Raw genomic sequence first — 14,387 nt, forward strand, 5'->3', positions numbered from 1 at the left:
GATGGTACTACGGACAAAATTATATCTGTAGGATGGTCTATTCCTCAAAACTACTACTCTAATGTTTCACAAGCTACAAGCTACGAGTCTGAATTTCACAAGTTCTTGTAATTTCTGTTTGTCAAAAGTTTTAACTAATCACTAAGTAAGCAGTCACGTATCAAAACTACAATTTAATTAACAAATAGGCCTACGTAGAAAACCAAGTACTATTTTGACATTACTGCCGGTTTGGCTATTTTAGTCCGGACTTTCAGGACCCATCACCTACATACGTCCCTGGGCATTACAACATTTTTGATAATGGTTATGCCTATGCAAAATTACAGTACCGTATATTGTGTCAGGTATGCATGCATTTCGAGTCGCATTGAAATGTTAAGTAGTTCAAAACTTGGGAATCTTTCAGTACATTCTTACCTTTAATAACACAGAACATTACTGTTTAGAAGCAGATGGTAATGATAATGTTTAATTACAAAGACATTAAATATAAATACAATAATAAATCAAAATATTATTACTCAGATCTTTAACCACTTTCCTTTCCTTTTATTTGTTTATTGATATAACAAAGCGTTTAATGATCCTTCGTTTCCTCTTTTTCTTTTTTGCACTTATAAATCCTCGTACGCCATTGTGAAAAGAACAAACAAATAATTGGTGCAATTATTACTCACCTGTTGTTACAATAGCGTTATATTTCCAGCGAAAGTGTTTCACGATTCGCACCAGAGCGTTTGCCATCGAAGCTAGCGAAGGAGTGAGCCTTGTAAAAGTAGCGTATTTCTTCCGTTCAGACAACGCATTCTGGAAGGAAAAAGGGAAAAATAAAATTGAGAGAAGTGTCAATAAGATACTTAGCTAACATTATATAACTAAGTTTTGTAACACAGATATAAATGGAACGTTTATTAAAGCATTTATCAGAATTTATTATGAATCTCGTTGAAGAATCAATCATACATTTCGGTGTTTTTTAATGATTTCAGATGTTAAAATTTTAGTCCGCCAATATTACGAAGTCTTCACAAAAGCAAAATTGAACTCTTCTTAAACAGTTGACAAGATCTCGGGATTCCACGTATGAGATATTTGATATTTACAGGAAGAAAAGTACAAATATCCTTTATTATAGGCAACCAACATTGCTTAGCTACTGTACAGGTTGCATAGAAACTAGCGACTTAAAACGATATGGATAGATACTGATCAAGTAACCGTTATCCATGAATATATTAACGGATTCAATTAACGAACCCGATCGAGATAATTCATTTAGCTGTTTATTGCAATAATAAATAAATAAATAAATAACTCAAAAATGTATTTGTATAATATTCATCGTGTGGAATAACGTACAAATTAACATTATAATGTTGTAAGGTCCAATAATGTGATCCTCATGAAACTGAAGCAGGAACATTAGAAATCACAAGGGGCTATGCAAGGTTAAATGAATCATTTCCGACTGGAAACGTATGGCCAAACTATTGAATGTGGGTTTCATTGTTTCTGATTTTCTTCACCATACTTCTTAGAACGTTCACTGCCAGGTAGTCAGTAGATGAGTTAAATTTCGTGCGCAGCATTTTTGAAAGCCTTTTATTCATAAATAACAGCACTTTATGTTTAGTGACACTGCAATAAAACAGTTGACTTTATAGCATTCTTTGTATTATTTTAGAATTTACAAAATATATGCATTTTTGCTGAACTTGGTTAGTTAAGTGGCTTAATTATCAAAACAAAAATAAGTGTGAAACAGAATAAATATACGACAAACGTACCAAGCCGAACTGGAACTCTGAGCTTCAAATACATATCTTGATTCGAAAGTACACAGTGAAGATTAAAACTAAGGATGCGCATACGAAGTAATGAAGATAAAAGAAAAGGCTTATCTTAAACACAAAACACAATATTTGATCATTATCTTTTGAACAATAACACGCTCGTCTGCTTTCATATCTTACAGTTTTTAAGGTTCTCCGCCATAACACCACTTGTTGCGTAGGAAGGCAACTAAAAAAAGTGTGAGGACAACAAGTTGAAAACTTAGTTCTGCAGGAAAAATGAACACATTGCTAACAAAAGGAAAACAGACAAAGATTAACCACGTGTTGCCCACTCCATGATTTTCTTACAATGTTCCTTCATTAGTGGTGTAAATACCACATGAACTCTGTTATTGAAGAGTGCTTGTCAAGCTCATATCGCAGGGATTTCCAACGGCTGAGTTGCGCTCTAACTATCCTAAAGATTCGTTTACTGTTTGAGGAACAGTTACCGAAAATGCTCATATAATCTCACTTGTTACTTAATATTTAAAAACGAAGCATCTGCACTCTTTCTCAATTTCCCGTCCAAAATTTGGAGTCTTGTCTTTTTGACTTGCTCTTGATAGTCCAAAGTTCTGTTCAATTTCTGTCAGGAAGTGACACGCACTGGGTTTTCGTATGTTATCATCAAATTCCGGGTACATACTTACGTCCGTTAGTTTAATTTCTCTCCCATTGCTATGATCCCTGTTGGTGTCAAGCCTTGGAGTTTCTTTGACAGATGATTCTGGTTCCAATTCATACATGTCCACTCTGGATTGTTACAACTTGGATGCTTTTCCTCGGGTCGACTCCGTTGTGCGTACATGTTAGGGTCACGATTCGAATGAAAATCGAACGGTCAAGAAGTTGTAATACACTCTGGTATTCTATGAGTAATATTACTACTACTAAACGCGTTATTGAAGTATTGGTCGAAACCTGGCCTAAGCTGAAATGAAAAATTAGTTACTGTTTGCGGGGAAAGATAAGGTTTATGAATACTACAAATACCTGCGGTAGTAGTAGCGTGATGGTGTTCGTGGCTCGTGAAATTCCTACATTCCCAACTGGTAGTGTATCACCCATCGCTTGATTTAGTAGGACTATTTTCGCAGAAGTTCTCTCATCCGCTACCTACCACAGAATGCATCTCTAACCTACGGAGTTCTCTTTCGACTCTTGCTAGGCGCAATCTAAATTAGAGTGGGACTCTCTCAACGGAGCTCTGAGATTTAACTGATCCTACTTCTAATTCAACAACATTTATTTTTTTCAGCTCGTTGGTTCACCTTGGAGTTGACACGGGTAAATTCTCCTTTTACATTCCCAAATTTTCACTTAAGCTATTGACTTTCCGAGCGACCTTATTTTCTAAACCATTCTCGAGTTCTTTATCACTGTTAGCGATTTCTTGAGCACCAAATAGTGCATGGGTCAGATGTGATCAACCTTCATATTCTTTAGACATTTTTCAAGATTTTGTTATTATCCTCCAATTCTTTCTTGAGCATGTTTATGATTTTTACAAAGAGGTCGTCATTGGCTGCTGAGCTAGCTTCACTATTACTAGTATTGTTACATGTATTACCTCCTTTCTGAACATATGAAGTGTATGTAAAATGTACAGTGTTCCTACTCATGACATCATTGAAGTCTTCTGAGTTGAAGCGCTCACATTCTAAGACCCTCCATTTAACACATATACTACATTGCACTTAAATCAGCATCACGACAAATGTTTTTTCTCACTAGCTTCACTGTCGCTCATACTGATATGATTTCTAGATACACAGATGATAAAATTTCAAAAGAAAGTATCACCCAAGATAATTAAAACTATAACTATTACTTACATCTACATTAATAAAACTGTAGTGTTACTTAAATCTAACGTAAAATATTACATGTACTCTCTCAATACCAGGCACACAACCAGAAATTTTCATTGGGTGGAGGTCCAATACTTGAAGCCCTTGAATGGGTTTTGAACGGATATTATTCTGTATCTAATAAGTAATTGTAAAATCCTTCTACCTATATTTTCAGAAAAAAAATATGATAGAACTAGATTGTTTATATAATAGAAAGAGTACAGGTAAAGTGTAAAATCAAATGTTCATGCTACATCAATCATTAGTGGTGTATCATGGGCGCGGTGGCTCAGTGGTAGAGTGTTCACCTCCGGTGCTTGGGGTCCCTGGTCCGATCCCAGATTGCGCCGTGTGGACTTTGTGGTGGACAAACACCGTTCTCGTGGGTTTTCTCGGGGTTCTCCCGTTTCCTCCCACTCTTCATTCCACCATTTCACTCATTTCTCATAATCACCGTCTCCTTTAGCCTAACCGGCATAACCGTAGGACGTAAAACTTAAAGATTTCATTTCATTTCCCTGTTAAACAAATATAGTTTTATTTTAAAAGTGCACAAATGTATGTTAGGAGGTTTTTTGGGGGATCTGAACCCCGTGAACCCCCGTGGATGCACCCCCGCTCAATATATATATGGGCTAGTTTAAGCTTAGCTGCATGTGTGATAACATTTGGATCACACTTTCTCTAGCCATAACCTACAACTGTAAAAAACCTTCTCTACCATTGGTTTCTGACACATTGATATCTTTAACTGGGCAGACTGAACGAAAGCTAAAACAATTAATGACCAAGGCAACACTTGAGCTAATCATCCAATTACGTCGCACTTTGGCTTTAAAATATTGGGTAACACTTCCTGACTCCATTCTTACTGATCATTAGAGATAAATGGATTCCATGTTGTACACGTAAATAAACTGTCTTTATACGCTGATCTGTGTAAATGTGTACTATGCAAAATGCTGCACCACGGAACATTGTCACCGAAATGTCAGTCTAATAGTGGTTTTCTCACGAATCAACTAACTGCGAAATTAGTCTTGATAGGATGACATGATGCGGGAAAAAATTGTTCATCATCAGAAAGGTACTTTTGATTGGATAGGAAAGGGCGCGTGACAAGAACTACAATGTAGGATGATATTAATTCGACCAATCAAAAATTAAATAATTGAAGTTTTATCCTACATTGTTACAATAATGAAAAGAAATGTAAAAAGAAATCCATAATTGCGAATAAATTCAAATTACTATATTTTCCTCATATAAAACATTAAAAATTTTAATAGACTAATATATATTTTTTCTGTAATATTTATTATCTGCGATAAAAATATCAAAGACAGGCTACTTAAACTCAAATCACCTTACAATCACACTTATCAGCACGGCTTTCTACCATAAAGCTCAAATCTCGCAAACTTAAGTATTCTTTTTTGCTGTACAGTTAAATGCATGAATAACAATACTCAATTAAATACAATCTATTTTTATCTCTCCAAGGCCAGGTGATTCTATCAGTCACACTCCTCTTTTCCACAAGCTTTCCAATAGGTTTAATATACATGGTAAATTCCTCTCTTTAATCACCAGGTGATCTCGGGGGTACCTCAGGGGAGTGTACTTGGGCACCCTGCTATCTGTCCTGTATGTGGACGACCTCTATTCATACTTACCAGCTAATCCTAGTGACCTTTTACATTTTGCTGACGATTGAAAATTATAGAAAGAAATATCGTGTTTGCATGACACAATTGCCCTACAGAAAGACAAACTATCTTGTAGACTGCTGTGAAATGTGGCAATTGAAACTTAACAGCAGGAAATGTGACAAAAATATTCCGGTTGCCTGTTAGACAGGATAGAAATAAAGGAATATAACATGATATGAAAACACAGAATAAAATAAAACACGTGTAAATGATCTTGCTGTAGGAAATTTACAACATTACAAAAATCGAACTAGAAAACTTTCTATATACCTTCATGATGAATGTTATTAACTAACATTCGAGGAAATGATACTCAGAAAGAATTATACACTGCGTTATTTCGTATAGGAAAACAATCAAATTTCATGGTTGACTAGATATCCTTTTATTAAGCCTGCCATACGTCCCGTAAAAAACGGGACAGTCCCGAGTTTGGACCCGAGTGTCCCACCTCCCCGTAAATTTAGTCGGGTAGGCAAATGTTCCGTATTTTAGTCCCGTACTGCGTATCCAAAGACACCACTAACATCAATCAGATATATTGCAACAGTTCTAGTTCAATATTTCTTACCAGGTTTGGTTGCAATAACACTAAATGGCTGGCACTGTTGCCGACTCTTGGAAGAATTATTAGTTTATATCCTGCTCTAAAGTACTTTTTCCTGTCTGAGATAAGGTCTTCTTATGCTTTAAAATATTTTTTTAATGGTGAAGAGTCAGAATTGTGGTTGTGGTTTATTTGTGAAATATTTTTGAGACAAGTATAAGAGAAATTGGAAAACAGCATGCATGTATTACTGTTGTGTTAGCATGTTTTGAACTTCTCATAATGAAGGTGAATAGGAAAGATAATATTTTTTTTAGTATAAAAGCTAAACCTCTGTTGAAGGACATGTATGAATCTGACAAACAAGTTCAAGGTAGATTTTATACACAGGATTATGTTCACATATTCTACATTGTACTGTACGATTATCTAATTTCTGGGGAAAAGCAGTTTTCAGATCTCCGCACATTAACTTCGTATACTTTGAAATCAGAGCCTGAATGATCAAATGTTGAAGAAACTATATCATTAATAGAAAATATAGGTAATATGCAAGTTGACAACACAACATTCTTTGACGAATCTTCTATTATTAAAGGTATTGTAGCAGAAGACATGTTTAAATAACTGGAAATGAATGTCTGTGTTCAACATCTTCAAGAAAAGATTTATAAATGTAATAGTTCTACCAAAAATTGTCGAATTTTGTCTCTGTATTCCAGGGTCAAATTCACGAATAGAATGTCTTTTTTTTTTTTTTTTTTTTTTTTTTTTTAAATAAACTCTATTGGTTAAGTGAGAAAACAAATATTTCGGAATTCACCATTGCAAATGCTTTAATTCTGAAGCAAAACTTGCACTTTTCGTATACTTAAATGTACGATTATTTGTTCAACAATAAAAATCTGAATGAGAAAATCTATTGTAATGATAAATACATGTAAGTTAAAGAATTCCTTGTGTGTCTATTATACAAACAATATGTGCTAAATATCATTGTCTATGCAATTGAGACTTACATGATATTTTTTATTCTTATTAATAAACTATTGAGATATAGTACAACTATATCAGGATTGTTACTGTTATATTTCTAGTATTTCTTGAGTGTTGTCATGAATATTTGGTACAAGAAGTAACGTTCATTGTTGAAAAAAAAAAAAAAGAAAATTATATTTCGTGCAATATATGAGTAAAATTTCATGTACTATTGTTTTTTGTGATAACCCTATTTATTTTTTTAAAAAAAAGTATTTGTATTTCTAGTAGTAACACTTAATTTTCTTTAATCCTTCTAGAATACGCACTAATGTGTCAATGTATAACATTGCAGTACATAATTTTTCTTTCGTCTGCTAGAATCTTTAATATACATATTATTTGGGAAGCGTATTCAGATGCAAAAATCTCATGTAAATGCAAAATACTTATAGGAATTCTTGATTGATTTTATAGGAGTTCTTTGGGGATCTCTTTCAGCAGCACCCCTTTGAACCCGGTTCTTCTACGCCAAATGCGTGTACGCTAACTGCTTAGCCACGAAGGAGCTCTCATAGGAATTCTTCACTCATAAAGTTTTCTGAGAACAGATTGTACTACAAATTGTTCGCTATTTCTTTATATTATTTCAAATAAAGCAGGGGAAAATTACTTGTATGATTGGAGACTTGGATGTGTGTTTGTTGGGAGAGGGGGACGACAGATCGAAGGTGTCCCGTATTCTCATGAAAACAATAGGGCTGGTTTACCTTTTATTTCCTTGTCATGTATAGAAAGAAGGGTATTTAGCTGATTTTTTTCTTTATAGCTGCATAAAAATGCAGAACTTGGATAATAATAATAATAATAATAATAATAATAATAATAATAATAATAATAATAATAATAATAATAATAATAATAATAATAATAATAATAATAATAATGAACACCAGGGGAAATTGGAAATACGAAACATTTGTTCCTCTTCTTTGTATGAATGGTGCTGCTACGTAATTCTTACGAAGATGAAGATCTTCATTTATGTACCACTCTTGTTGTTGAGTATACCGTATGAGCCAGTGTTGGGCTACAAAGTGATCGGCATTTTACCGGCTGACCCAAGGATGTTATAAAATAGAGGATCTGCCCATATGTATCTTCATCCCATTGAACTAATGAAGCCAAAGAAAAAAACGAGTATCGGCACGTCTGATTGGCTACTCTCGTTCCCGCTATCGTCTGATTGGCTACTTTCGTTTCCGCCATGATTGTTGGCTCAAAACGTTGCGATCTTATTGGGCGGAGTGGACAGAGTAGGGATGGCGAAACTGTGACGTATGGCTTCAAGATTTTGTTGTAAGAGCAAATCCTCTATTTTATAACATCCTTGGGCTGACCAGTAATTTTGCCATCTACAGCTCTTTATTTCAAGATCTAAAATACAAATATTCTTAATTTTGAGAAGTGTGAGTGGGTGCTGGTAATTTTATTTTTCAGAGTTGGCAACTCTAATCTGTGCATACTTAATAAAATTATTTGATTCTTCTTCTCTTGTTAATTATCATACATTTTAACACTTTATTATCTATATTTCTTCAATTCATTGAAGAAAACATTTTATTGAAGTTTTAATACACACAACACCCAGTAACATGAACATGTAAGAAAGTTATAAGAAAATGGAATGAAATCTTTAAGTTTTACGTCCTACGATTTTGCTATGTAGGCTAAAGGAGACGGTGATGATGAGTAATGAATAAAATGATGGAATGAAGAAAGCAGGAGGAAACGAAAGAACCCCGAGGAAACCCACCCACACGGTGTTTGTTCACCACAAAGTTTACTTGGCGCGAGCTTGGATCGAACTAGGGATTCCAAGCACCAGAGATGAACGCTCTACCACTGAGAGAACGTGATAAAAAGGTGAGAGGCTTTTAATTACTTGTGTGCACACTCATATGAAAAGTTTTTTTATTACTTTTGTGCACACCCAGATGAAAAGTCACTTTAAATATCTTTGTTTAGATCCATATGAAAAGTTGTTTTAATTACTTTTGTGCACACCCTATGAAAAGTTGTTTCAATTATCTTTGTACACATCAATCTGAAAAGATGTTTTAATTACCTTTGTGAACACTCTTTGAAACGTTGTTCTAAATACTTTGCACACTCATATGAAAATTTGCTTTAATTATGGTTGTGCACACCCATATGACAAGATATGTTTTTTTTACCTTTGTACACACTCCTATGAAAAGTTGTTTCAATTATATATGTGCACATCCACATGAAAAGTTGTTTTATTTACCTTTGTGCACATCCATATGAAAATTTATGTTTTAATGACCTTTGTGCACATCTATGTGAAAAGTTGTTTTAATTACTTTTGTGCACATCCATATGAAAAGTTGTTTCAATTATCTTTGTACACATCAATCTGAAAAGATGTTTTAATTACCTTTGTGAACACTCTTTGAAACGTTGTTTTAAATACCTTGCACACTCATATGAAAATTTGCTTTAATTATGGTTGTACACACCCATATGACAAGATATGTTTTTTTTACCTTTGTACACACTCCTATGAAAAGTTGTTTTAATTATCTATGTGCACATCCACATTAAAAGTTGTTGTATTTACCTTTGTCCACATCCATATGAAAAGTTATGTTTTAATGACCTTTGTGCACATCCATGTGAAAAGTTGTTTTAATTACCTTTGTGCACACCCTATGAAAAGTTGTTTCAATTATCTTTGTACACATCAATCTGAAAAGATGTTTTAATTACCTTTGTGAACACTCTTTGAAACGTTGTTTTAAATACCTTGCACACTCATATGAAAATTTGCTTTAATTATGGTTGTGCACACCCATATGACAAGATGTTTTTTTTACCTTTGTACACACTCCTATGAAAAGTTGTTTTAATTATCTATGTGCACATCCACATGAAATGTTATTTTATTTACCTTTGTGCACATCCATATGAAAAGTTATGTTTTAATGACCTTTGTGCACATCCATGTGAAAAGTGGTTTTAATTACTTTTGTGCACATCCATATGAAAAGTTGTTTTAATTATCTTTGTGCACAACCATATGAAAAATTGTTTTAATTATCTTTGTGCACTTCTATATGAAAATTTGTTTTAATTATATTTGTGCACACTCATACGAAGAGTTGTTTTATTTATAGTTTGCACCATCATATGTAAATTTATGTTTTAATTATCTTTGTGCACACCCATATGAAAAGTTATTTTAATTACCTTTGGGCTCAACCATATGAAAATATACATTTTCATGAGCTTTGCAAGCACTTATATGAAAAGTTACAATTTGATTAGTTTTGTGCACACCTATACGACACATTAAGTTTTAATTATCTTTGTGTACATCCATATGAAAAGTTACTATTTATTTAGCTTTGTGCACACTCATATAATAAGTTCTTTCAACGCCTATGGTCCCAAGCACCTATATCAGTAAGATTTCTTTAAAGTAATTGTTTTGTAATATATCAATTTCTATGTAAAAATTGGTGAAAGATGGTAGATTTACTTCGGTTATGAATTTAAACTACATTGTAACAGTTAAATATTCTCTCTCTATTGCAACGAATAAACAATTCAATTCATCACTCGGAAACGAGCACTGAGTATCGTAATTTTAAAATGAATAAAGCGACTGTTCAAATTTTATTACGTGATCAAATTCAAAGCAGAAAACTATTGAAGTCATAAATGGTAAACAAGGAATTGAAGCCAATAAACTAAGTTCGTTTTTAATTTGGTATGCGAGTTGGTATGTCAGTTTTATCTTGTGATAAAGTAGTAAGCAGTGACATCTAGCGGAGTTTTCTAAATAATATAAAAATAACCTTACGTATTGTTTCAGCTCAAAATTCTTGTCACAAAAGGTTAAGATAATTTCACAAGAAAAGAAAGTTTTTAGTGAAAAACCAAGATGAAATAACTTGAACAATTTGTTCATTTTTGTGTGTCGTGACATTGTAGCAGCAGTGACATCTGGTTGCGATAATGAAGACATCTTCTTTCAGATTTGTGAACTAAAGTAGTAACAGTGGGAAATTTGTGATATGTTTCAAAATTGGAGCGCTGATCTATCTGGATGGATATCTTCATTTAATTTTAAAAATATTGTTTGGACTCTTGCGACTGTTGCTTTCCTATTTCTGTGCGGTTTTGGTTTGGTAGTTGCCATTGTGTGGATGATATCATTGATTTTATTTTTGGGATTATTTCTTACAATAGGTATGCTTATAGTTGTTACGTTGCAATACCCGCACCTGGCCATTATTACAGTGCCAACAATAGTTTATCTTGCTCTTCAGATAGGAAGTATTATGTCAACTATTATAAATGGACACGTTACGAACATTTTTAATCATGGTGTGCCGGTGCGCGACGTTGCGACATCTAATGATGTTGTAGAAGAAATAGAAATCATTGAAGAAAGACATGAGGACTAGTGGCGACAGCAATAATTACTGTGAATTATATTAATCTCTTAAATATAAAGTTAATATGAAATTATCCATAACTAACTAAAGTGCATTTATTTTTTAAGATGTATTTGACTCCGTCTTTGAATTTATACTTTATTTGGAAGTATAGCATAATTAGTTGTCTCGCTGAATAAGTGACTAAAACAGGTGCGGATCCAGAAATTTTTGTTAGGAGTGCCGCGAACAGCTTTTTTTGCAAAAACACAGCACGATACATTACTATGAATACTACTAATGATAATAATAATTAACAAAGCATTAAAAAGGTGAGCACTAATATAAAACACAATGTATATAAAGGTCAGTTAAGCGGAAATACTTTCTTGTCAACGCTGTAAAAATTACCAAGCTCTCTATCTATCTATCTATCTATCTATCTATCTATCTATCTATCTATCTATCTATCTATCTATCTATCTATCTATCTATCTATCTATCTATCTATCTATCTATCTATCTATCTATCTATCTATCTATCAACGAAAAGCTATGAAGTGCAGTAGGGATGTAGGATGTAGGATTTAGATTTCTGGGCTTTCGGCATCTAAGGCCATTTAGCTCGTCAAAAGGGATGACATCCCTCGGCGAGCACGCTATCCGGGGAAAGGGAAGGAAGAAAGGAAGCGGTCTGGAACCTATAAGTTAGGTACCACACCGGCATTTGCCTGGTGTGAATGAGGAAAACAAAGAAAAACCTCATTCAGGGTAGTTAGCTTGAAAAAGCATTTTACACTTTTTCGACCGAGTGCCAACACCGGGAATCGAACCCGGGACCGCTCGCACCGAAGGTGAGAGCGTATGTGAACTGCAGTCTTAAACTTACATTTTAGCTTAATGTTTCTAAACGTCATTGCTTAAAAACGATCAGTCGGATCATATAAAATTTTCACTTATTTAATACAGTAAGTCTAAAATGTGCTTAAAGAATCCGCCAGCCTTTTTAAAATTTCACGTTTCCAATTCAGAGGAACTAAAATCGTACTATTTCTTGTATGCTATGATTGGGTACTTTGAAACCTATGTTTCGTAAACAGTATTCACTGATATAAACATTCTCTAGTACTTTTTGAATGCATAGTCTGTCGAAAATATTTCTTCTATTCATAAGACTCTCTAAACCCCAATAATCATTCCAATATTCATAGCTATGTGAACAGTACTCATTTTCATCTTAAAGCATAGCAGTCGAATAAAACATTTTTGTACAGCTTCTATCATGTTTGTTAAAGTTTTAGAAATGCTGTTTCAAATTACTGAACCAAATTCTAGTTATGATATTACAAGTAATTTAAATAAATACACATGTGTTTTATCTCTTTGAAATACAGGCCACTATTTAGAAACTTTAACTGACTGTTAAATGTAATACCTAGATCTTTAATAATACTTACTTTCTTTAGTGTACGCCATTGACCTCGTATTTACTGATAAAATATTGGGTTTTATTAGTGTGTGTCATAAATTTTGTTTTCTTACCATTATTATTATTAGTATTATTATTATTATTATTATTAATAATAATAATAATAATAATAATAATAATAATAATAATAATAATAATAATAATAATAATAATAATAATAAGTGAAACTGTTCGGTCTTCCAGGAATATAAAATAGCTTGTGAAAAGGTATTCCTTAGTTAAAAACTTTTTTTTTTCTGTCAGAAATACAGTCCATCACGCTTTGGTAACATCACCTCGTGCTGAGCCTAATGATCCTAGAGAAAACTTCGTTTTGCACACATTTTGTAGAAAACTTTGGAAGTTGATTGTTTATCGTTTCATATTTTACTTTCTTTCTTGTTTTTATTTCTCGTTTGGTGTTTTTCCTTCTTTCATGTATTCAGTTGGTTTGTTCATTATTTTATCTTGCCAGAGCACAATTTTCGTTTCTTGTCATTTGATTTTTGAGAAATAAAATGAAATCTTTGAGTGTTACGTCCTACGGTTATGCCGGTGAGGCTATATGCGACGGTGATTATGAGAAATGAATGAAGAAAGTGGAAGGAAACGGAAAAACCCACGAGCACGACGTATGTCCACCGCAGTCCACACGGCGCGAGCTGGGATCGAACCAGTGACCCCAAGCACGCTTTACCACTAAGCCACCATGCCCCCTGATTTGATTTTTGACTATCACACACTCCACAAACTACCGCTTCCTCAGTAGCATGAACTTTCGAGGTAAAAAGTGTAACTTAGCACTAATTTCACTAATTAGCACTAATTAATATCTATTTTTCGTCTCTAGAGAATTTTGTTGGCATGTATTCTGTATATACGGAAAATCCCATATATGTTGCCAATTTTGGCGAAAATGCTCTTTATCTCCTTCGAAAAAATTAATGCCGAAAATCCCACAAAATTGAATTTTCTCCATGGGATGGCATTACTGCCTGTAACGAGCTGACGCAGCTAACAGTTGAAAGTGATATATTATTTCTTCCATAGATGGTACTCTATGTCATCGCTAGTGACGATACTTCAGTGTCAGGTCGGAACATGTGGAAATACCCTTGTATAGTCAGCATCATAGTCTGGCTGCCGTTTACCATCAAATTTACTACTAGGTATTTTTTTTTTTTTTTTTTTTTTTTACAGAGCCTCTGTGAACGAGGGTACAAAGATAATTAACTCCAACCTAAACAGAGTCATTTCACATTTTGCTTACGAGGGGCAAGACTCTTCAGCACGTTTTTTTTTTGTTAGTATATAACTGATTAAAAAAATATGTATATCTCAAATTCAGGTTGATAATTGTTCCTCCTGATGTCCCCAAATGACGCCCTTGTCCTAGGGAACCTGGGCTTCCTAGTTAATAGGTAGATGACTACTTTCGGACTGAGCCACCGCGCCTTTATTCCACATTATATAGTTTCAGCTACAGTATTTCCGAAAATTATAGTAGCTTTTTCGGTAATAG

The 14,387-nt window shown here is 33.7% G+C and overlaps 1 protein-coding gene across 1 annotated transcript in view; it reads right to left on the reverse strand.

Annotated features, from left to right (window-relative positions):
• The window catches only part of LOC145693547 (retinal guanylyl cyclase 2), a 980,145-nt gene that overhangs the window by 290,481 nt on the left and 675,277 nt on the right, over positions 1-14,387 (reverse strand). The window contains exon 4 of the mRNA XM_081769634.1: positions 681-810. Coding sequence (XP_081625760.1) covers positions 681-810 — 130 coding nt within the window. The remainder of the gene's footprint in view (positions 1-680; positions 811-14,387) is intronic.

Source organism: Thermobia domestica, chromosome 8, assembly GCF_964235325.1.
Source record: "Thermobia domestica chromosome 8, izTheDome1.hap1.1, whole genome shotgun sequence".
In the NCBI taxonomy this organism is placed as follows: Eukaryota; Metazoa; Arthropoda; class Insecta; order Zygentoma; family Lepismatidae; genus Thermobia; species Thermobia domestica.